Source organism: Lutra lutra, chromosome 17, assembly GCF_902655055.1.
Source record: "Lutra lutra chromosome 17, mLutLut1.2, whole genome shotgun sequence".
Taxonomy (NCBI): domain Eukaryota; kingdom Metazoa; phylum Chordata; class Mammalia; order Carnivora; family Mustelidae; genus Lutra; species Lutra lutra.
Window position 1 is genome coordinate 4,386,717 of NC_062294.1, and position 20,431 is coordinate 4,407,147.

General features: G+C 58.5%; 2 protein-coding genes across 7 annotated transcripts in view; one reads left to right on the forward strand and one right to left on the reverse strand.

Annotated features, from left to right (window-relative positions):
- TAF1C (TATA-box binding protein associated factor, RNA polymerase I subunit C) lies at positions 1–11,190 on the forward strand. 6 transcript variants are annotated; one of them, XM_047710427.1, is made up of 15 exons: positions 1–144; positions 2,762–2,900; positions 3,957–4,038; positions 4,223–4,320; positions 4,393–4,482; positions 4,576–4,649; positions 5,245–5,483; positions 5,627–5,743; positions 5,828–5,945; positions 6,032–6,103; positions 6,251–6,386; positions 6,577–6,720; positions 7,612–7,786; positions 7,859–7,996; positions 8,085–11,190. In XM_047710427.1, exons 2-15 carry the CDS (start codon positions 2,763–2,765, stop codon positions 9,053–9,055), a joined length of 2,592 nt encoding a protein of 863 aa, XP_047566383.1. In that variant the 5' UTR covers positions 1–144; position 2,762; the 3' UTR covers positions 9,056–11,190. The 6 variants fall into 6 exon arrangements, with proteins under 6 accessions (XP_047566383.1, XP_047566384.1, XP_047566382.1 ...); XM_047710428.1 differs by having other exon boundaries at positions 7,862–7,996; XM_047710426.1 differs by having other exon boundaries at positions 5,627–5,945.
- DNAAF1 (dynein axonemal assembly factor 1) overlaps positions 9,729–20,431 on the reverse strand; it is a 22,036-nt gene continuing 11,333 nt past the window's right edge. The window contains exons 7-12 of the mRNA XM_047710433.1: positions 19,660–19,826; positions 16,252–16,518; positions 13,283–13,392; positions 11,841–11,900; positions 10,761–11,121; positions 9,729–10,099 (exon numbers count right to left, since the gene is read on the reverse strand). Coding sequence (XP_047566389.1) covers positions 10,002–10,099; positions 10,761–11,121; positions 11,841–11,900; positions 13,283–13,392; positions 16,252–16,518; positions 19,660–19,826 — 1,063 coding nt within the window. The 3' untranslated portion in view covers positions 9,729–10,001. The remainder of the gene's footprint in view (positions 10,100–10,760; positions 11,122–11,840; positions 11,901–13,282; positions 13,393–16,251; positions 16,519–19,659; positions 19,827–20,431) is intronic.

The window sequence follows — 20,431 nt, forward strand, 5'->3', positions numbered from 1 at the left end:
AAGACCGTTAATTTGCCCTGTTCCATCCCCGGCCCTGGAGTCGGGGTGTAGTTGGCTGGCTCCCTCGTGGCTCGTGGCTCGTGGGTCGGCCGAGCGTCCCGTGGAGTTCCCAGTCCCCGACGAGCACCGCGGGGCCCGGGCCACGTAAGCGCGCGCGCCGTGGGGACGGCAGGGAGGGGGAGCCCCGGGCGGGAGCGGAGCTCGGGCCTGGCCTGTGCGCGGGTCCGCGGGCTCCACGCTGTGTGACTTTGGCACAGGTCGCCCCACAGCTGCACTGGTTTATACACTGGTTTATACACCGCTGCACGGTGGGTCCTCAGCTCCTGCCTCACGCAGCGGGAGGCCCCCACAAGTGCAAAGCGTGGCGGCAGCGGTCCGGCACGCAGCGGTCCCCGCGGGTCCCCTGCGGTGGTCGGAGGTGAGGGCGGGAAGTGAGGCTGCTTCGCGGAGGGGCTTTTCGGGGGTCGGGAGCTCCACCGGCGCCCTCTGCCTGCCGGGCTTGGTTTGAGGCTCACTCACTTCTGGGTTTTTCCATTCGATGTATAAGTACTGGTTGTTACTGTGGCGCAAACACCGAGGTGCTGGGAAGAGAAGACGCCCCTTCCCCATGGGGACTGTTAGAGCCGTTTGGAGTCTCTCAGGATCGAATCACACGCTGCCGTGCGTGCTCTGGGGGAAGGCGAAGGTGCTGGGGCGAGAACCCGCGGGAAGCCTGCTGTCTGGAAATCTGAAGGATGGGTAGGATTTTGTAGGTGGGTGGGAAGGGTGCTGGCGTTCATTCGGAACCGAGAGAGGGTTTGCAGTGAAAAGTGTGATGAGGCAATCCCGGAGGAGGTCAGTGGGACTGGAGCCCAGGCCCAAGAGAGGAGGCGGAGGTGAGCTGGAGAAGGGCGCACGCGGGTTTGTCGGGGGTGCGGCCGCCGCCGGGTTGCGTGGGTGCTCCCGCGCTGCAGTCAGGACCGGGCAGAAGGATTCACGGAGCGCCTCCTTGGTTCGTGCCACCGCCCTCTCCTGTTCCGTTATGGGAAAGAGTGAGGGCAGCAGTCCAACTTCAGAACTCAGGAATGAATCAGATACAGCCCCTGCCCTGGGAGAGCGCTCAGTCTCACCGAAGAGATGAGGTTTACATAGGGACCGCCGTTAGGGTGAGGCTGGTGTGCCATGAGTTACGCATGTCCGTTCATTTGAGAAGTATTTATTGGCTTTTACTGTGTGACGGGTGTCCTGCGCGGTGCTGACAGTACGTGGATGTACGGAATGAAATGATAAGTTTAGGGGCGCCTGGGTGGCTCAGTGGGTTAAAGCCTCTGCCTTCGGCTCCGGTCATGATCCCAGGGTCCTGGGATCGAGCCCCACATCGAGCTCTCTGCTCGGCGGGGAGCCTGCTTCCTCCTCTATCTCTCTCTGCCTGCCTCTCTGCCTACTTGTGATCTCTGTCTGTCAGGTAAATAAATAAAATCTTTTAAAAAAATTTTTAAGTTTATTTATCATAATAGATTGATAAAATGCAGTGGCAGTTCCCAGGGAAAGAGATTTTTGGTTTCCAAGACTAATGCTAATGCTTGCTTCCTGTGGCTGCATGGGAGCGGAGTGGTTCAGAACTGGACTTTGAATTGGATGGGGGATCAAGCTGTTGGCCTTGGGGGGTTTGCTGTTCCCTGAGCTTCAGTTTCCAGAACTCCGAAACAGAGGCAACGGACGAATAAAAGGGGTAGTCCGTCTCTGGCACCTGCTGGTGTTCAGGAAGTGACCATTGCTGTTACTTTTGTGGTTAATAAAAGAAGAGGGATGGCGTGGCTGCTTATTTTTCTTGAGCAGTTTGAATCTGGCACAACCCTTTGATGTAAATTTATTCTATTTTGTTTTCCTTTGACATAAATTTATTGTTATTCAACACAGGGTCAGTTGCATTTCCCACAAGGTACTATACTTGAACATGGGAAGACAGAGGAAGAAGACTCTGTCCTGGTTTGGGGGGAACTTGAGTTGCTCTTGGGGAGAGCAGCCTGGGGTGGAGGGTGCATGATTTCCCCACCAGTGGTTGTAATAGGGTAGCTACAAGCAGAGCTGAAAGCTACAATAGAAGCTGCCCCCACACCACATCCCCTCCCATGCTCCTCCTCATTCATTCTGTTGGCTTCCCAGCTGTTTCTCACACACTTTTCTGCCCCAGGACTTTTGTACTTGCTGTTCATTCTGGCAGGACCCCTCGTTCCAGTTGTCTGCACCGTTCTTTTCTTCCTTAGGTTCAGGCTGTGCCAAATGCCCCCTTCTGAGTGAGGCTTTCCCTGGCTGCCGCTGCCTATCACATTGCCATCCCCTGCCTCCTGGTTGGCTGGTTGGTTTTACTTTATTTATTTATTTATTTATTTTTAAGATTTTATTTATTTATTTGACAGAGATCACGATTCGGCAGAGAGGCAGGCAGAGAGAGAGAGAGAGAGAGGGGAGGAAGCAGGCTCCCTGCTGAGCAGAGAGCCCGATGCGGGGCTCGATCCCAGGACTCTGGGATCATGACCTGAGCTGAAGGCAGAGGCTTTAACCTACTGAGCCACCCAGGCGCCCCTGGCTGGTTGGTTTTAATTGAGCACTTATCAGTATCTGGCAGTAGGCTGTGTGTTTATTTATTCTTTATTATCTTTCTGAAATAAAATTCAAAATATAGCCCTGTTAGGGCAGTCCTTCCTCTCCCAGGAACCCTGGAAGGCATGCTCAGGTTCAAGTCTCCGAGAAGACGTGCTGTGTGGTTCTTGTTTTCCAGGATGGACTTCCCCAGCTCCCTTCGACCCACGCTGTTCGTGGCTGGCCCCCTTGGTCTGAGTAATGTCCCTGACTTGTCCTTCATGTGTAGCTGGAGAGATGCCCTGATGCTGCCGGAGTCCCTGCCCGAGAACTCTGAGGTGAAGATCCGGGGGAGAGCCCTGGCTGTGGCCCCTCACTTCAGAGCACAGGCTGCTGCCTCTTCCTCGGTTTTCCTTTCCTGCCTTTGCTCAGCAGATGCTCACTATTGAGCCCCTGCAGTGCACGCGGAGAAGGGGGGGCCTCATTAGGCCTTGGAAATCCAGCATGAGTCAGAGGCATCCCTTGCCCTTAGGGGACTTAGGGTTACATCCAGTAGGACAAGCAACCAAAGGATAAAATCATCACCCCGTGTGACGAGAGCACTGCCCGAAACCCAGAGGGTGCTCACAGAGCAGCGTGGGGAGAAAGTGGTGAGGAGACAGGAAGGGAGAGAGACCTCCCCAGACAGGAGGGACAAGCGGCTTTCCCTGGAGGCCTAAGCCATCTGGCTCCCAACTTGGAGACAGGCTGCTTAAGGATGATGCCCGGCAGAGGGGAGGGTCCCCGATGAAGAAGGGTTTAATGTCCATTCGGTCCCCTCTGGGAGCCCAGCTCGCTGCCTCCTGTACCCCTGAGTGTCGGAGCTGAGTGGCCTTGGACGAGCCCAGCGCTGGGGAGAGCAGAGTGGCCTGTGGGCTCCCCCAGTCAGTAACCATGAGGTCTCCTGAGCGGGCGTGAGAATCAGGCAGTCCTTGGGCCAACCAGTGACGGCACAGGGCTGGGGGGCTGCAGCTCAGAGGTAGGGACTGGCGCCAGGCTCCCAGCCCCTTCTCTTAACCAGTTGTTGCCTGGAGCGAGCCTCCCCGTGCCTCTACTTCTTCACCAGTAAAGCGGCGATGACTGTTGTACCGATGAGTTGGTAAGATACGTGCTTACACATTAAAAGTAAACGAAGAGGCACCTGGCTGGCTTAGTCGGTAGAGGATGCAACTCTTGACATCAGGGTCGTGAGTCAAGCCCCACGTTGGGCGTGGAGCCTACTTAAAGTAATAATTAAAAAAAAATAAAAATAAATAAAAAAATAAAAAAAAATTTAAAAACAAAATTTTTTTAAAAGTGTGCGCCTGGCCTGGGGCTGTGTTCACTGTGTTCCTTTCGGGCTTGTGTTTCCTCAGAATGGGGCGCCGCACATGGCCACGCAGCTGCTCTGGGAGCCAGAGACCCCTGGACCCCTTCCTCTGCTGCTTCCTGGTCCTGGTAAGTGTCTTGGTTCCTGGGGCTCCTTTCAAGCTGTTCCCCGTGTCCCTTCTGTCCCCCGCCTCCCCCCGCAAAGGCCTTCCCTCCCTGCTGGTGATCTTCGGTCACCTAGGACACCTGCCCCCACCTGTGAGCCCTCTCCGGTTCCTGAACAAACCCCTTCTCTGCCTCATTCTTCCGTCAGATCCCTGGGACCCTGGGGTGACTGCCCAGGACCTGCTTTTCCGGGGAGGTTTCACGTTCCGAAGGAAGCCCCAAGCCGTGCTGGACGTTACGGAACAGGTGGGTAGCCCCACAGCGGGCAGTGCTGGGTGGTGGGGGCTGTGCGTGGTGACCCAGCCCCCCTTCCCGCAGCTCAGCCGCTTCCTGTGGGACCATGGGGACATAGCCTTTGCACCCCTGGGGAAGCTGATGCTGGAGAATTTCAAACTGGAGGGAGCACGGGTGAGTAACCCCTGCCCAGCCAGGAGAGGGGGCGCCCCACTTCTTGTCAGGGTAGCCTCGGGTGTGCGAGCTTGACAAGGCCTTTCCACACAGAGCCGTTCTAAGAAGAAGACAGTGGTCAGTGTGAAGAGCCTACTCCAGGACCTCGGTGGACACCAGCCCTGGGGGCAAGTGGCTAGTGAGAAAGGACGGGCTGGGAGGCCTAGCTGGGGTGATGTGGGAGCAGCCAAGGGGGTCCAGGTTCCCCTCACAGTTGTTTCCTCTGCCCCATGTGGTCAGGGGCTCCAGTTCCTTGCACCAAACTCTAAGTGGAAGAGGGAATTCAATTTATGAGCTGCAGGTATGGCTGCATCTAGGTGTTGGAATAACATTACTAAGGCTCTCTTTCTCTCTTCCTTCACTTGGCTTTGCTTGGCTCAATTCCTGGACGAACTATTCCTAAGTGGCAGTGAGATGGCTTATGACTTCAAGGAAGAAGCTAGTGTGTTTCTTGAGGCACTACCCAAAGCCCTGGGAAAGGTGTGGTTGGCGTGGCCTGGGTGTCTGGCTCCTCCATGAGCTTATCACTGTGGCCAGGGGTGACCTAGGACCACTTTTGCAGCAGGGAATAAGGTGGAATCATTTCCCAAAGGAAGAAATTCTAGGTTAACTAAAAACAAACAAACAAACGCACCTGCTGGCCTGGCCTCTCTCCGGATGGGACCTAGTCCTCCTCTTGGTCACTGTTGCCGCCTGATCCTCCTGCCATTGCCTCGTCCCCAGCTGCCCCTGGGCTTTCCTCAGCTACCGACAGCGCCGCTTCTCCATCCTCGGGGGCCCTGTCCTGGGCAAGTCAGTGGCCAGCCTCCTCGGGGAGCTGCTGCACGAGGAGCTGGCCGTGCGGTGGGAGCAGCTGCTCCTGGACGACGCGTTCACCGGGGGCGCTTTGGCCTGGGTGCCCGGGAGGACGCCCCAGGTGGGACAGTTGGTCTATCCGGCGGGAGGTGCTCTAGACAAGCTCTGTATCCTTTCTCAAGGGGGTGATGACGGGGTAGAGGCCTCTCTGCCGGAGGGGGTGCTCTCAGCCTGGTCCCGGAGACTGGCAGGATATTGGGGGACTTGCGGTGACCAGAGCTCATATACCTATCCTTAGCCAGAGGCCCAGGTTTCCAAGAGGTCAGTCTGACCTCAGGCGGTGATGCTCAGGCTCTTGGGGACCCTGGCCACATCCAGCTCCGCGGACCTGTCCGGCAGGTGGTGACCCGCACTGTGCAAGGGGAAAGTGAGTCCTTTGGACACCTCCCTTCCCGCCTGCCTCCCTCCCTCGCTGACTTGCTCCCTTACTCTGACCTTCTCCGTCCCTCAGCCCTGCTGGCTGTCCGCTCGGACTACCACTGCGCCCTGTGGAAGGTCAGCAAGCAGGGGCAGCCCGCCCCTCTCCAGGTGCTGCAGGCCGGGAAGGGGGCCACTGGGATCAGCCTCAGGTGAGGGGCTCGGCTGGGGTGGTGTGCACGGAGCTGGTGTGGGTAAAGGTTGGGGGGTGTCAGCTGATCCTCCTTGTGCCCTACAGCCCACACCTGCCCGGGGAGCTGGCTGTCTGCAGCCGTTCCGGAGCCGTCTGTCTGTGGACCCCCCAGGACGGGTAATGCCCCTTTCCTGTGAAAACCCCCCACCGCAACACACAGCTCCCCCCGAACCACAGCCCGTGCTCCCTGTGCAATGTGTTCTGGACCCTGGGCCCCTCCATGTCAGCCCATCACCCCACCCATGGCTGGCCTGTCTCCCCAAGGCTGCAGCAAGTCTACAAGGACCCTGAGACCCTTGTGTTCTGTGACCCTTCTCCCTGGCGCTGGGCAGACTTCACCGCTCATCCCCGGGTGCTGACTGTGGGGGACCGCACAGGAGTGAAAATTATTGACACTCAGGTGAGCGGAGGGGACCGGCACAGGCGCAGCTGTGGGGCAGAGCAGATATGGGGAGGGCTGGGGCCAGGCATCTTCCCCAGAGGGCATGAAGAGTGGCAGGGCCATGAACCTTGCCCGCCCGGGGCGGGGACTGGTCGGAGTCTTGCCACAGCCCCAAGCCACGGAGGGCTGACCCGAGTTTCTCCCCCAGGGCCCACCCGGCTGTGGTCTGCTGCTTTTTCGTGGGGGCGCAGAGGCATCATGCCAGAAAGGAGAACGTGTCCTGCTGACCCAGTACCTGGGGGCGTGCAGCCCCGAGCCCCTGCCTCCTACACTCCATCTCATCTGTACGCAGGTGAGCCACACCTGCCCCCGCGGCCCGGCGCACGGTGTCCAGCACAGCTCCGGCAAAACAGGGATCGCAAGACTGTTGAGTCTGTGGCTGGCATGTGCTAACAGGCGGGTGGGAACGGCCTTGTGGGGAGGCCCCACGGTGCAGGAGGAAAGGCACGGGGTGTCAGGGGAGTAGTCTGTGCTGTGTGGCACAGTTTCCCTGTGTGTCCAGGAGAAGGGGAGGTGGTCTGAGGGGCTGCCCCCCACCCACCCGCCAGGACTCCAGGCTGGTAACCGGCGCGTCTGGAGCACAGGTCCCAGGGTTGGACGGCTTCGGGGAAGGCCTGGTAGCAGTCTGTGTGACAAGACTGCGCCTTTCCTGAGAGTCACTCCCGTGTGGCACTCCAAGTGATATCCGGGGAGCTTCCCCCATGTGGTGCTACTCGGTAGGGACGGGGTGGGGGGCATCAGGGCGGTCACGCTGCTGGGACAGCTCCGGGCCTTGAACTCCTCTTGAGAGCCACGCGGAGCTGCTTGTCCCATCACACGCTTTCTCCTGCCTCGGACACGGCCCTCTGGGGTGTGCGGTCTTCACACTCAGGCACACGCACAAACACACCCGACACACACACGCACGCGTGCACCCATCCCCATCGCCTTCCTTGGCTGCTCTTCCCCCCCCCCGCCCCCGCCGCAGTTGCGTTCCTCCCCCTCGCTCACGGCCCCCCTCAGTCCCAGTCGCCTTTGTGCATAGCCTCCCCCTACAAGCCCCACTCATCCCCATTGTAGTGTCCTTCGGTCTGGCTTGTCCCTCCCCCCAACGTCTCCCCATCCCGTCCCTCCCCTGCCCTGTCTCGTCCCCCTCTGTCAGGTTCTCCCTCGGTCACGCTTCTCATTTCCTATCGGCCCCCAGTTTTCGCTCTACCTGGTGGATGAGCGCCTCCCCTTGGTGCCCATGCTGAAGTGGAACCATGACCTCCCCTCGGCTCCCCTATGGGCCCAGCTGTTGCCCCCGCCACGGCCCGGCTGCCCACGGCCGCTGCTCCTGGGCGCCCAGCACGGGCACCTGCGGCTGCTACACCTTACAGGTAGGAGTCTGGGCTGGGGCAGGAGGCATGCGGGACGATGGGCAGGGCCTCAGCTGTCTGGCTTTCCTCCAGGAGAGGGGACCTCTGCACCCAGGCTGGCGGGGCCCCCCCAGTCTCTCCCTTCCAGCAGCGACTCCCTCTCCGCGTTTCCCCTGCTGGAGCCCAAGAGTCAATGGCGGCTGCAGGAGCGTCTGAAAGCGCCGACCATAGGTGCGCTGGGGCCGGGGAGTGCATCCGGGAGTGGGGGGCATGGGGGATCCCTGCTGGGCCTTGGCGTCACTGTCACTCTCATGTCCAGGTCTGGCTGCCACCATCCCTTTCCCGGCTTCCGAGCCAGTCCTGTCGCTCTTCCAGCTCTCAGCAGCCGGGGATGTCTTCTACCAGCGCCTCCGCCTCCAGGCAGACCCCGGGGCTACCCTCCATGCCCCCACGGCTTCCTGGACTCCCCAGGCCACTGCATGCTGCAGCCGATGGCTGAAGGCCCTGCTGGAGGTGCCCCCGCCTCCCCCTGTGTGGGCGGCACCCACCTTTTCCCACCGCCGTCTGCTGGGCTGCATGGAGCAGAGGACGGGGGAGCGCAAGGGGCCAGAGGGTCTCCGAGCGGCCATGGCTGGAGGGAGGCTGCTGCAGCAGAGGGACCTGGGCCCACTCCCCTCTGCGGAGCCGCCCCCTGCCCCCGAGCCGGGCCCCGAGGACGAGCTCAGCGCACGTTTGGAGGCGGCCTGGGAAGGCCAGATGGCGGGCTGGTGGGACAGGCAGCGGGGCCGGAGCTCCGGGCCCGGCAGACCGCCCAAGCGGCACAAGCGCCGGACTCAGCTGTCCAGCACTTTCTCCTCGCTCAGCGGCCGCCTGGGCCTCTCGGATGCCACCAGCCCCCCTCGTAGCCCAGACCGCGAATCCCCCGAAGCCAAGCCTCGACCACCGGTGACCCCGCCCTCCCATGAGTCGACTCAGAAGCTGTGGGCTCGTGTCCCCTCGGAGCGGCGGCAGACTCTCCGCGACTACATGGCGAAGCTGCCGCTCGGAGGGGACAGCCCGCGTGGGGTCTGCTCACCCCTCTCCCAGAGCCCCAGCCTCCGGGCCACCCCCTCCAGGTCGCAGACCCCCCAGGAAGGCACAGCCGAGCTGCCGCCACGAAGGGCCACCCTGAGAGGTGCTGCTGTGTCCTCCTCCCAGACCTCCAGCCTCCGGGCCACCCCCTCCAGGCAGCGGGCACCCGTCCCCTGTGGCTCTCAGCCCCAGCGGAAGAAGCCGCGCATGGGCTTCTGAGGGCCCCAGGGGAGCTGGTCCCCCTCTGGGGAGCCCTTCATCCCGGACCTGCTGTGCCTTCTGTGGTTGGAAGCTGGGAAGTGGGAAGAGAACAGTCCCCGGGGCACAGGTCTTCCTGTTTCAGAGCAACGGGAACAGCAGGATAGTTGTTTCCTCTCCTTACACTTTTGCTAGAAGGTCATTCCGGAGGCATGTTGAGTCGGCCCTCGTGGTCCTGTCCTGAAGGGCTGTGTCGTGGGGATTCCCTCCAGGAGATGGTGGGCCGCGCTGCCCAGGAGCTGGGGCTGTTGCCCCCTCCCCCCAAGACACCGGGGTGATGGAAGGGCACCTGCTCCTCGCCGCACTCACGGGGAGCTGCTGGGCAGCCGCTCAGTCTGTGTCGGTTAAGTGGCGTCTGCTGTGATCAGACGTTTCACAGAGGGAGACACTTGGAACCCACGTTTAGGACCTGAATAAGCCTGGCAGCGGCCCCTGCATCCCTTCTTCCGAAGCGTGTGGCTCTGTGGAAGGCTTTGCTCCCCTGTGGGGAAACCTGCCCTCAGAATGTCCCAAGACACCAGCATTTGCTCTAGATTTCTCCTCGCACGTGTGAGTGCTGCTTTTCTCAGGGAACCTGGTGGAAGGAGTCGCACAGGACTCGCGCGCATGTGAAACGACCCAGTAACACGGGAACTCACGCGGATACTAAAATGTCTGTAATGCTCGGTTACACAACTTCTGCCCCAGAGACCCTGGGATGTCACGTTCTGCTTTGAGCGCAGGAACACAGTGGTGCACGCTTGCATGGGGTCAGCAGATGGGGGGGTGCGCCGAGTGCTCTCAGGAACTGTGACTCTTTGGAAGGAAGGGGAGCCCAGCCAAGGGGGTGACCTGCACCCATAGGGGGGCCTTTAGCTCTGGGCTCACTGTCCCCGTTAGTCTAGGGACGAAAGAGCCACCTTGGGGTTCAGTCCAAGCCAAATTCAATGTCCTCCCGGTCTTCTCCCGCCTCGGGCTCAGCGAGCTCTGTCTCAGCCTGCACCTCGTTCTCCTCCGTGACCTCACCTGAGGAGGCAGGAGAGAAGATATCTGTGTTCTCGGGACCTGTGCTTGCCCTCGAGTCAGGTACCGACCCTGGCTGCCGGCTAGTGTTGCGTTAGAACCACTTGGGCTCAGCAGAGGCCCAGCGACAGGACTCCACACTGCCCTGCCCCGTTTGCCCATTACCTGTGAGCGCTACCCCACGTTCCCCATGTGCCTCTCCCTGGCCATGTGCCTGAGCCTCTAGTTCCCGGCCAGGCCGACTGGTCAGCTGGTGACTTGTCCCACCCAGCCGGGTGCTCTGGCCACCCTTCCCCGCCAGCACCACCCCTCTCAGCATTCACCTGTACCCGCAGGCCAGCAGTCCCCCTCATTTTGTCCCACACTCCCTGTCATCGTGTCACCAGAGCCTGCCCACCCTCAGAAACCTGGGTCTGGAGAGGCTGAGGATCGGGTGGTGTGGACGGGGGTGAAAACCCGGGTTCTCCAGACCTGCGTGGTGATTGGCAGCCCTGGTCAGGCCGACCAGGAGCAGGTCGGCTGTGCGGCTTCTCTGGCCAGGCCAGCAGCAGCCGTGGGCAGGGACACAATCCACAGTGGCCTCCAGCCCAGCAGCTGCTCCTCCCACCAGGGTGGGTAGCAGGGGGCATGGGCCCCCATGGTCTTAAAATTAGGGTGGCATTACCTGGGGGCGAGGCTGATAGTAGGTCACTGTCCCTGTCCTCACTGGGAGTGGGTGGTGGGGCGTCCTGATGGCAGGTTGGGGGCATTGGTGGCTGGCCTGAAGCTTGCTCGCCGGGGAGTTCCTGGATCAGCGGGCGTGGGGCCTTGGTGTCTCCTGTTGGTGTTTCCGAGTCCCTCTTGGCTGCTGCTTCACATATGGTGGAGAAGGGCGTCGAAGCCTTCCTCCACGTGTCCCTGGGGATGGCGAATATGTTTGAAAGGGCATCAGAGGTGTTTTCTGGCACTGGGAGTGAGGAGTGGTCCAGTTCAGGGTCACTGTCATCACTCAAGCTCGAGATGGCTGTGATCTTTGGAAAGCACATCTGTTAAGAAAGAGTGAAAATTGCTGCTTTCAGGATAGTCGCTATGAAATGCCCAGTGCCAGCGCTGCTTTTTTACTGACCATAAAATACTCTGTCGTCACGTACAAGAAAGGCCTGAGGGAGCCCCACCCTCCACCCTTGGGACTTGAGGACACAGGGGCCAGCCACGCCATCATGCTTCTGGGGCCCTGAGTCAGCTGCACTCAGAGCTTGGGCCTCCGGCTGCCATACACTCCACGGGGACATAGCCTCCTGGGAGAGGAGCTCCCCATGGGAACTGTGGGCTGGTGTGAACTTCCTCCCTTGGTGACGAGCTCCTGCCCAGAGATGGTGTCTCACCCTGTCCTTGCACCCCGGCCCCGGCAGTTCCCATCCGTGCGGAACCACCCCTCCCAGTTCTGTCTCGTCCACTCCCCTTCCCTGTCTGTGTGTCACTACGGGGCAGGCACCCCGAAAACAAAAACCAGCCACCTCAGAAGGACAGAAAAATTTTCCCCGGTGAGCACATACGAGGAGTTGTTAAAAAATCAGTGCCAGTAGGTGTGTTCAGGAAGACCCAGGTGCTTCATCTGGGAGCGGGCAGCTCTGCACTTGCTTGGCAGAGGCAGACCCTGGGGTGCAGAGGTGTGTGGGCGCCTGACGTGCATGGAGCTGTGCTTTCTAACAGGACCAGAGCGACAGTGACATTGGGCTGATGGTGGGGACAGGGGGCTGATGACCTCATCATCCTGGCCTTCCAGAGGCTCGCCTGTGTCCACATCTTCCAAGTCAGGCAGGTCCTGGAAGAACAAATAAACCCCTGTCAGCCAGCGGCAGGCACAAGGTCCTGCGAGCCAGGGTCGTGTGCCAGTGGAGCGCGCAGGAGGGGCGAGGAAGGGGCCGGAGCCCTCTGGTGAGCCGAGCACACTCAGCGCGGGTGTCCGGACTGTGGCGATGGAGGTCGGGAGCAATGCCTTGGTCATCAAAGACTCCGCCAGCACACCGTGGGGGAGACAACGGTGCCCAAACCACAGGCGTTTCCTAGGCCTCTGCGTGGCATCATGTGAGTGTGGTCCAGGCCTCCCCAGACGGAGTGGGGAGTGGTTGTGCTGTGGCTGTGCGATTGTATCTTCCTCCACAGCTGCCACGCCAGCACGCGGGGTGGGCAGTGCATTAATTAATTATTATTAATTAGGCAGAGCATTGCGCAGTTAGAGGGAGGACCTGTGGAGCCCCCTGCCCTGCTTCGTGTTCCTGCCCAACCGCAGCTTGGCCGTGCAGCCTTGGGCAACTCGCTTCACCTGTTTCTCAGTCTCCTCATCTGTGAAATGGGTATGATGATGGTACCTATCACCTCTTAGAGTTACCGGAAGGTTCAGTCCATCAGGACGTGATCCGTCTAGAACAGTGCCAGGCAGAATAAGAACCATGAATTCTGTGGGTCATCCCAGACCTAGCTGGTTCGCTTGCCCCAGTGTTGTTAATGATACGCATGTGGGTTCCGCAACTAGAAACCCGCTCTGAGCATGACAGTGTCTGTGTCTCCGGAACTACATGGAATTGCACACTTTACCAGGGGAGTGGGCGGGGGTGGCAAGGCTGCGGGCATCTTTCTGGGGGGCCCCTAGTGAGTCCTGGTTGCCCACGGCCGTGAGGCTGAGGGGTGACAAATGTCTCCCCACTAGTCACACCCCCCCCCCAGTACGCTTCCTGGGGGTCATGAGGAAATGTGTGAACTCCCATGGTACCTGCTCCTGCGACCAGTCCCAAGGCGGGAAAAGCTGGGAGGAGGGGTGTTCCCAAGGAAGCCTGGCGGCAGGAGGCCAGGCACCTGGTGGCGGAGGGAGGAGGCCCTGCTGACAAGTGTCATGTTCTCAGCAATTGTGCAGAAAGCTCGCTGCACAGAGTTGCTTCGCTGTGCGACTTCGGGGAAAACAAGCTTTGTAGGGGGCTAGAGGGGAGACATTTGGCCCGGCACCTCTCGATCTCGAATGTGCACATGTATGAACCCCGGGGATCGTGTTACAAGGCCGGTCTGGCCGGAGCGTCTGCGGTGCGTTCTGGCCGGCTCGGGAAGGTCGGCCCCGGGGCCCCAGAACACTTCGCTTAGCGACACTTGAAGGGTTGCGGGACCGGTACCAGCTGCAGAGCCCAGCCCTCTCTCCGGACGCCGCGCACTTACGTCCACGCAGAGCTCCTCCTCCGCCTCCCGTCTGATGGTCTCCAGATCTTCGTCTCCGCTCAGCTCTGTGCCTGCTGCACCCGCGGCGGCCGCGGTCTGGGGGTCTGGCTCTAAGGACAAGAACACAGGGTTACTCACCTTGGGGCGAGTTTTACGCGCAGTGGTCAGGCTGACAAGCTGAAGGGCGGAGGGAGGCCAGCCCCCAGCACAGAAGCTGCGAGAATCCAGGTTAGGACAGGGTTCTGTCTAAAGAGAAAGGAGAGGGGGAGGAGCGAGCCACCCACCGGCTGGAACTTGGCCATGACTCCAAGATCAAAGTACCAGCCAGGGGGCAGGTGTGGGAAAAGGCCTGATTGGCAGGCGAGGAGATAAAGGCCACCTGGGGAGGTGGAGGGGCAGGGGGCTGGAGAGTCCGGGGTCAAGGCCCTGCCCAGGAGGGGCTGCCCTGCAGCGGCGGAAGTGTCCGGGAGGCCCACTAAAGAATGAAAGGGTGGGGCGCCTGGGTGGCTCAGTCGGTTAAGTGTCTGCCTTCAGCTCAGGTCGTGATCCCAGTATCCTGGGATCAGGCTCCGCTCAGCGGGGAGTCTCTCCTTCCCGCTTGTGCTCTTGCAATCTCTGCCTCTCTCAGATAAATAAAATCGTCAGAAAAATGAGCACAGGGTTGCCGGCGAACAGGGAGTTGGGATGGGTTCCTCTCCCCACTCCAGGCTTCCGGTTTTTGAGGTCCCCAAGGCCCTGTCCTGGGGTTCTGTTCTCCCTGCGGCTTCCGTCATTAGAGATCTGTGGCCCAACTTTGCGCATCACAGGTAGGTCCAGTGTGTGCAGTTTGGCTCCGAGAGCCCCCAAGGGCTTCTGAGGCTGCTGTTGTGGGTGACCCCCTGCTGGGACCTCTAGACCTTCCCTCGCTAGGCCCAGCGGTCTGTCTCCACAGGCCATCCCCATGGCTTCTCCGATTCAGTGCTTGTAATCACTGCCCCAGTCTGCTTCCCCTCTGCCAGCCCTTCCTCCTGCACCCCTTGTCCTTGTCTTGCTCGTGGCGCCGTGGTCTCCAGCTTCCCAGCCACTGGAAGATTGTCAAGGCAGCGGCTGGGTCTCTTTGTTCTCCCCAAACCATCTGCAAGTCACTTCACTCCTCTGGGCCTCTGTTTCCACTCCCATAAGATGGGGGGGCCACACGAGAGCACCCCCATGCATGTCGGGTGAACAGAGCTGGCTGTGTCTTGCGTCTACACCGCGGCCAACCAGCTCCTCTCCAATTGTGCCCTCCACCCCTTCCAGACGGCAAAGGCTGGGGTCCCTCTCGGGCCACTCTGCTCCCATGCCAGCTGCAGCTCCCAAGCGAAGGCTCCCGGGGGGGGGGGGGGCGTGCAGGCGAGTGCACGGCGACACCTGCTCCGCAGCACGTGGTCAGGCCGCCACTGCGCCTTTTAAACAATACAGCCCGCCTGTCTCTCTCCGTGGGAAGCTGGAGGGAAAACAGGACCCTTTCGGTAGACATTCTCTTCCAGGAACAAGGATGACCAGGCCCTGGGGCGGTTAGCAGCCCCATGCAGCGAAGCCTCGCGAGGGTACAGAGCAGCCCAGAGTGTTTCCAAAGGAAAAAGTCATTCAGAACAAGTCGTGCTTCTCAGAGATGCATTCCAGTCTCATGGTGGAGTCTGGAGAGCTTGAGATGAGCACCTGCAGGGGTGAGCCCAGCACCAGGGAGCACCGTTCTCTTCCCGTGACTGTGGCCGTGACCATTCACATGGGACATTCGCTCCTGCGGTGCCCGTGGGCTGGGCCTGCGCTACGAGCTTACTCGCCCCTCCTACTGCTTCCTCCTTTCCTCCCACCGCCTCTTGCTCCCCTGGCCAAGATCCCTGGGGAATTGCTGGGGCTCACCCCCGGCACAACAGTGTCCCTGAGCTCCTGACAGAGTTGGGTCCATCCCTTCCTACATATGTCCCCTTCCTGATGTACATTTTTCTCTCCCACGCACAGCCTGTGCAAGAGCGGACTACAAGATCAGTTTTTCAGATGCTAATGAAGGATGCGGCTCTAAATCCCTGTGGATAGTGTGGGGCACTATCTGGAGGTGGGGAGAGGGCAGGGCTCTGTTGGGTTAATTATTGAGGATGGTCTGCTCTGTCCAGATCCTCTGGCTGGAAAGAGAATTCAGCCATGCCTGGCACCCTGGGGGTGTGGTATAGCCCTTGCCCCTCTGGCTGGTGTCCTTGGCGATCAGCAGACAGTGGGGAGCCTTCCTTCTGGGAACCTGTGTTTTGGGCCAGCCCAGCCAAACTCCTCAACAGAGGAGTCCCCACATGCTGCTCAGGGGGACAAAACGTTCCCCTTCTCTCAAGATCCTATGGCTGGGCACATTCCAGGTCCGGCTCACAGCATCCCGGGCAAGTGCTGGGTTTACACGTTAGTCAGCGGGACCCAAGGAGCGTGGCTGACCCTGCCAGGGGGCCTGCATTGCCTAGATCTACATCACCCCCTACAGCGGCCACGAAGCCATGGAGGGCTGGCTCCGGGGCACTAGACATGTCACCTGTGCTCCCAAGGCACTGAAGTTCTTATTTGGCTTTTATTTTTAATTCATTTACACTTCACACCTGAAGCAGTGAAAAACAACTCCCTCTCCCTCGAACCACCGAACCTTGAACCATCGGCCCTGAGATATCAAATATGCTCTGGGCTTTGAGGACACGGAGCTGATCAAAGTATCTCACAGAGAATTTTACATTGAGTCATGTGAATATATTTCAGATCTATCAGGTTCGATTAAAACAGAATGTTGGTGTTTCACCCAACATTCTTTTTTACTCTGTTGACTAGAAAATGCGGTTCTGGCCCCACTGTATTTCCATGAGCAGTGCTGCGCTAGCAAATGAGACAAGTCTACTTTATCCTAAAGGCACAGTCGTTGGAAACTGTCCCCCAGGTGCACTGGGGGTGCACGAACGTGGCCCTCAGCTCCTTACCTTTGCAGGCAGCTCCGGGGGTGGCTGGCCTCATGGCCTCCTCCAGGTGTGGCCCCACTGGCTCCCGGCCTTCCGTCTCCCTGCTGACCTCCACCAGCAGCTCCTCCCCAAGATTCGATTTCTCCGGGAAGAGCTCATCCTTGGCCTCAAAGCTCTCCCTGACAAATAGCTCCATTTTCTGCCGCCTCTCCCCCTCCTCACGAGGCTCCTCCTTCCCTGGCACGCTGCCATCCACAAGCTTGCTCTCCTCTGGCTCCAGCTCGTCCCCTGAATGGGAGAAGTCCAAGGGTGAGCCACAAAATGGCCTGGGGGGAACAGGGGGGGTCTGGATGTCTCTTGGGGACATGCTGTGAGCTGCTGGGGGTGAGCTCAGGGGACTGTCAGGGACACAGCGAAGGTGTCTGTCAAAGTGCATGCTGAGAGTGGAGGAAGCAGAGCTCAGTGTCCTCAGTGGAGGTGGGGGGTTGGCTGGCGCTCAGCACAGCCGTCTAGTGGCATGTGACACGCCTCAAGAGCATGCCGAGGGTTCTTAGGAGATGCACACCGAAGCACTGGGCTTACCAGCCTTGATATCTACCTTGACTTTGAAATGGCTCCGCAGAACAGGTGTGTGTGTGTGTGTGTGTGTGTGTGTGTGTGTGAGAGAGAGAGAGAGAATGTTGAACACCATCCATTCTTTTTTTTTTTTAAGATTTTATTTATTTATTTGACAGAGAGAGATCACAAGCAGGCAGAGAGGCAGGCAGAGAGAGAGGAGGAAGCAGGCTCCCCGCTGAGCAGAGAGCCCGATGCGGGGCTCGATCCCAGGACCCTGAGATCATGACCGGAGCCGAAGGCAGCGGCTTAACCCACTGAGCCACCCAGGCGCCCCGAACACCATCCATTCTAAGCAGGCACAATACAAGCTTTTCTGAAACTGAAAAATACCAAAATGAAAAGCTTGGACCAGGAAAACTGCTTTAGGAGAATGTCTGCTTTATGGAAAATACATTATGCTAATTTGAAATAGGCAGAAAATAGAGTTATGCCATTGTTCTACAAAATCCATAAATGTTACATGCGTGGAGAAAAGCTGGGAAGTGCTCATGCGAAATCCTGAGTGGTTCTTGCTGCAATTATTACTGGTGCTTTCTTGTTTCCTATGTGTGGTTGGGTTCACATTTTGTAATTAGGTGAGAAACAGTCAATTTCATTTAAAAACACACATGGAGACTCCAGTTCCTCTACTGGGTACAGGATGAGGAAGAGGGTGCTCTTACTTATTAAGGTGGCCTGAGGACCGTCCCTAGGATCCTGCACTAGGCTTGGACCAGTGCAGACCCAGGATTCACTCTCTCCCTAGAAGCCTTTAACAAACACTGACAAATGCATCGGGTGTGGGCAGGTGGCTCTGAGCCCTGGATTTGGGGCAATAGATTGGGGAGATAGGGGGGTTCATTTACCATAACCTGGGAGCAGACAGATTCGTGAAACTGGGTGAGAGAGGGCAAGGCCGGGAAACAGGTTCTAAGATCCTGGAATAGACCAACCAGGGCCGAGAACATCTCCCAGCCCGCCGTGATCCTGCCAAGGGAGGAATCGGGGGATACCGAACCTTTCGAGGGTTTGGCAGGCTTCATACAACTGCCCGGACTGTTGGCTCTAGTCTGAGCTAATCAGAGGGAGCACGGTCTGTGCCACAGAGAAGGCATGCTGCCACCATTCCGAGTTCACAGAACTGAATGGTCACGGTGGGCCATTACAAGGAACGAAGTTCGGATCATGCAGTCACCTGGAGGCACCCCAAAGTACCAGGCCAGGCGAGAGGAGCCAGACACAAAGGTCACGTCTTACGGGGAGCGCCATGTATACGAAGCACCCAGAAACGCAGGTGGTGGTCATCAGGGGCTGGTGGTGGACAACATTGTGGTGATGGGGAGGCGTTACTGCTCACCGGCACAGGGTTTTATTCTTGGATGACGACAATGTTTTGGAAATAGAGGTGCTGGTTGCCCCACACTGTGATCATACCAAATGCCCCGTCGGGTCAGTTTTATGTTATGTGAATTTCACGTCAATGGAAAGAAAGGTCCAGGGCCTCCATGTTTTTCCACGGTGATTCTCCGGAACCCGGGCTGCAGCTCCCTCCCTGGCCCCCCAGCACTGGGGCCACCTTGCCCCCACATGAGCCACCAAGCTGATGCCACTAGCATCCCCCCTTCATGCCCTACCACTCCTGTCACCTGCCATGGCAAGGCTGGTTTTCAGGGCCCTTCTAGATGTGATGTCGCCCAACGCAGCTAACCTTATTTGATTTCCCAGTTCCCAACTGAATTCCAAGCATGGGCATCTGACTGTCCTCTGCACCTCCCCAGGGGAGGCGTGGGCTCCTCAGGGGAGTGGAACCCCATGCTCTCCCTGTGGGCATCTGTGACAATGTCTGCATGCGAGGAAATACGTGGGCCTGACATGTGGGTGCCAAAACGTATTTCTTTACTCCACTCCCTGCAGGCAAACGGTGGATTTAAGGGAGCAGTAGTACGAATGTAAATCTTAATAACCACGTGACTGAGATTCGGAAAGCACAGACTGAGCCCTTGGTCTAGATGCTGGCTGGTGGTGTTGCTGTCCGTGGCCCTACCTGGGGTCAGCAGGAAATCAGTACACCGCCACACATTCTTTCATAAGAATTCACGATGTTCCTTTGCGGTAGACGAAATAATGGCCCCACAAAGGCATCGGTGTGCTAATCCCAGAACATGTCATTATGTGACCTCATGTAGTAAAAGGGACTTGGCAGATGAGATTAGGACCCTGAGATGGGGCGATGATTCTAGATTATCGCAGTGGGCTCGGTGTCACCACACCTTAAGAGAGCGGGGGTGGGAGGGGGCAGGGTGTCAGAGCTAGAGAGAGACTTGAAGGTCCTGCCTAGGAAGGCGGGGGAGGGGCCACAGGCCCAGGGATGAGGGCTCCTCTGGAAGCTGGAAAAGACTGAAGAACAGATTCCCCCTGGAGTTTCCAGAAGGAACGCAGCCCTGCCTGCACTTTGATTGTAGCCCCATGAGACCCGCCATCAGACTTGTGAGCTACACAGCTGTGATGATAAAATGGGTTGTTTTTCAAGTCCCTAAATTTACGGTAATTTCTTAGCATAGTCCAAGAACAGTAATATATCGCTTATTTGGGAAAATGGAGGCTATTTTAACACAACTGAGCTTCCGTCCCTCAAAGTGGATTGAAACTGTCCGTTCATGCTAGGGCCCTTCCCCGCCCTTGGCAGGTGAGTGAGGCCGCAGGCACGTGGATCGGAACATGTGTGTGAATCCAAGGTCAGAAATGAATCCCCAAGATGAAAGACCAAGTTCCCCAGCCCAGACTTGTAGTCTAAAGGGAGCCCTGGGTGCTGCTCCCATCCCACATTCGTACCTTCCTCCCAGCTGGCTTTCTGCCGCCTTCTCTCTTCCGCCCGCCGCTTGATCATCGCCAGCGCCTCGATGCTGTCCTCGATCTTCTTCCGCTCTCGGCTCTCCCACTGCTGTCTCTCCTCTTTCTCAGCGGCAAGCCCGCCCCTGGCCCAGGCCTCCGCACAAGCTCTGTGGAGGAGGACAACCAAGAAACAGAAAGTGGGGAGATCTGAATCTTCACCGGTCGAAAGGAAATTCAAAACAGACTGTCTCACCAAACATGCTCATTTCCCCCAAACCAAACTGAAGGCATGCGGGACACGTGGCCACAAGGATACCAGTTCCTACGTGCACATGTCCGTCCTTGGTGGTTTCCAGAGCCTTCTCCATGGGATGCCAACAGCACCAGCAATAAAAGGAAAAATAGAGAAGTTGGCCTCCATCAAAATTAAAAATGTTTGAGGGGTGCCTGAGTGGCTCAGTGGGTTAAGCCTCTGCCTTCGGCTCAGGTCATGATCTCAGGGTCCTGGGATCGAGCCCCGCATCGGGTTCTCTTTTCAGTGGGGAGTCTGCTTCCCCCTCTCTCTCTGCCTGCCTCTCTGCCTACTTGTGATCTCTCTGTCAAATAAATAATCTTTTTTTTTTAAAGATTTTATTTATTTATTTGACAGAGATCACAAGTAGGCAGAGAGGCAGGCAGAGAGAGAGGAGGAAGCAGGCTCCCCGCTGAGCAGAGAGCCTGATGCGGGGCTCGATCCCAGGACCCTGGGATCATGACCTGAGCCGAAGGCAGA

Coding starts and splice junctions, on each gene's coding strand:
- TAF1C (XM_047710426.1), top strand. CDS start 2,763: ATGGACTTCCCCAGCTCCCTTCGACCCACGCTGTTCGTGGCTGGCCCC. Junction 6,387..6,576: donor TGAAAATTATTGACACTCAG/GTGAGCGGAGGG, acceptor TTTCTCCCCCAG/GGCCCACCCGGCTGTGGTCT. Junction 7,787..7,858: donor GCGGCTGCTACACCTTACAG/GTAGGAGTCTGG, acceptor GCTTTCCTCCAG/GAGAGGGGACCTCTGCACCC.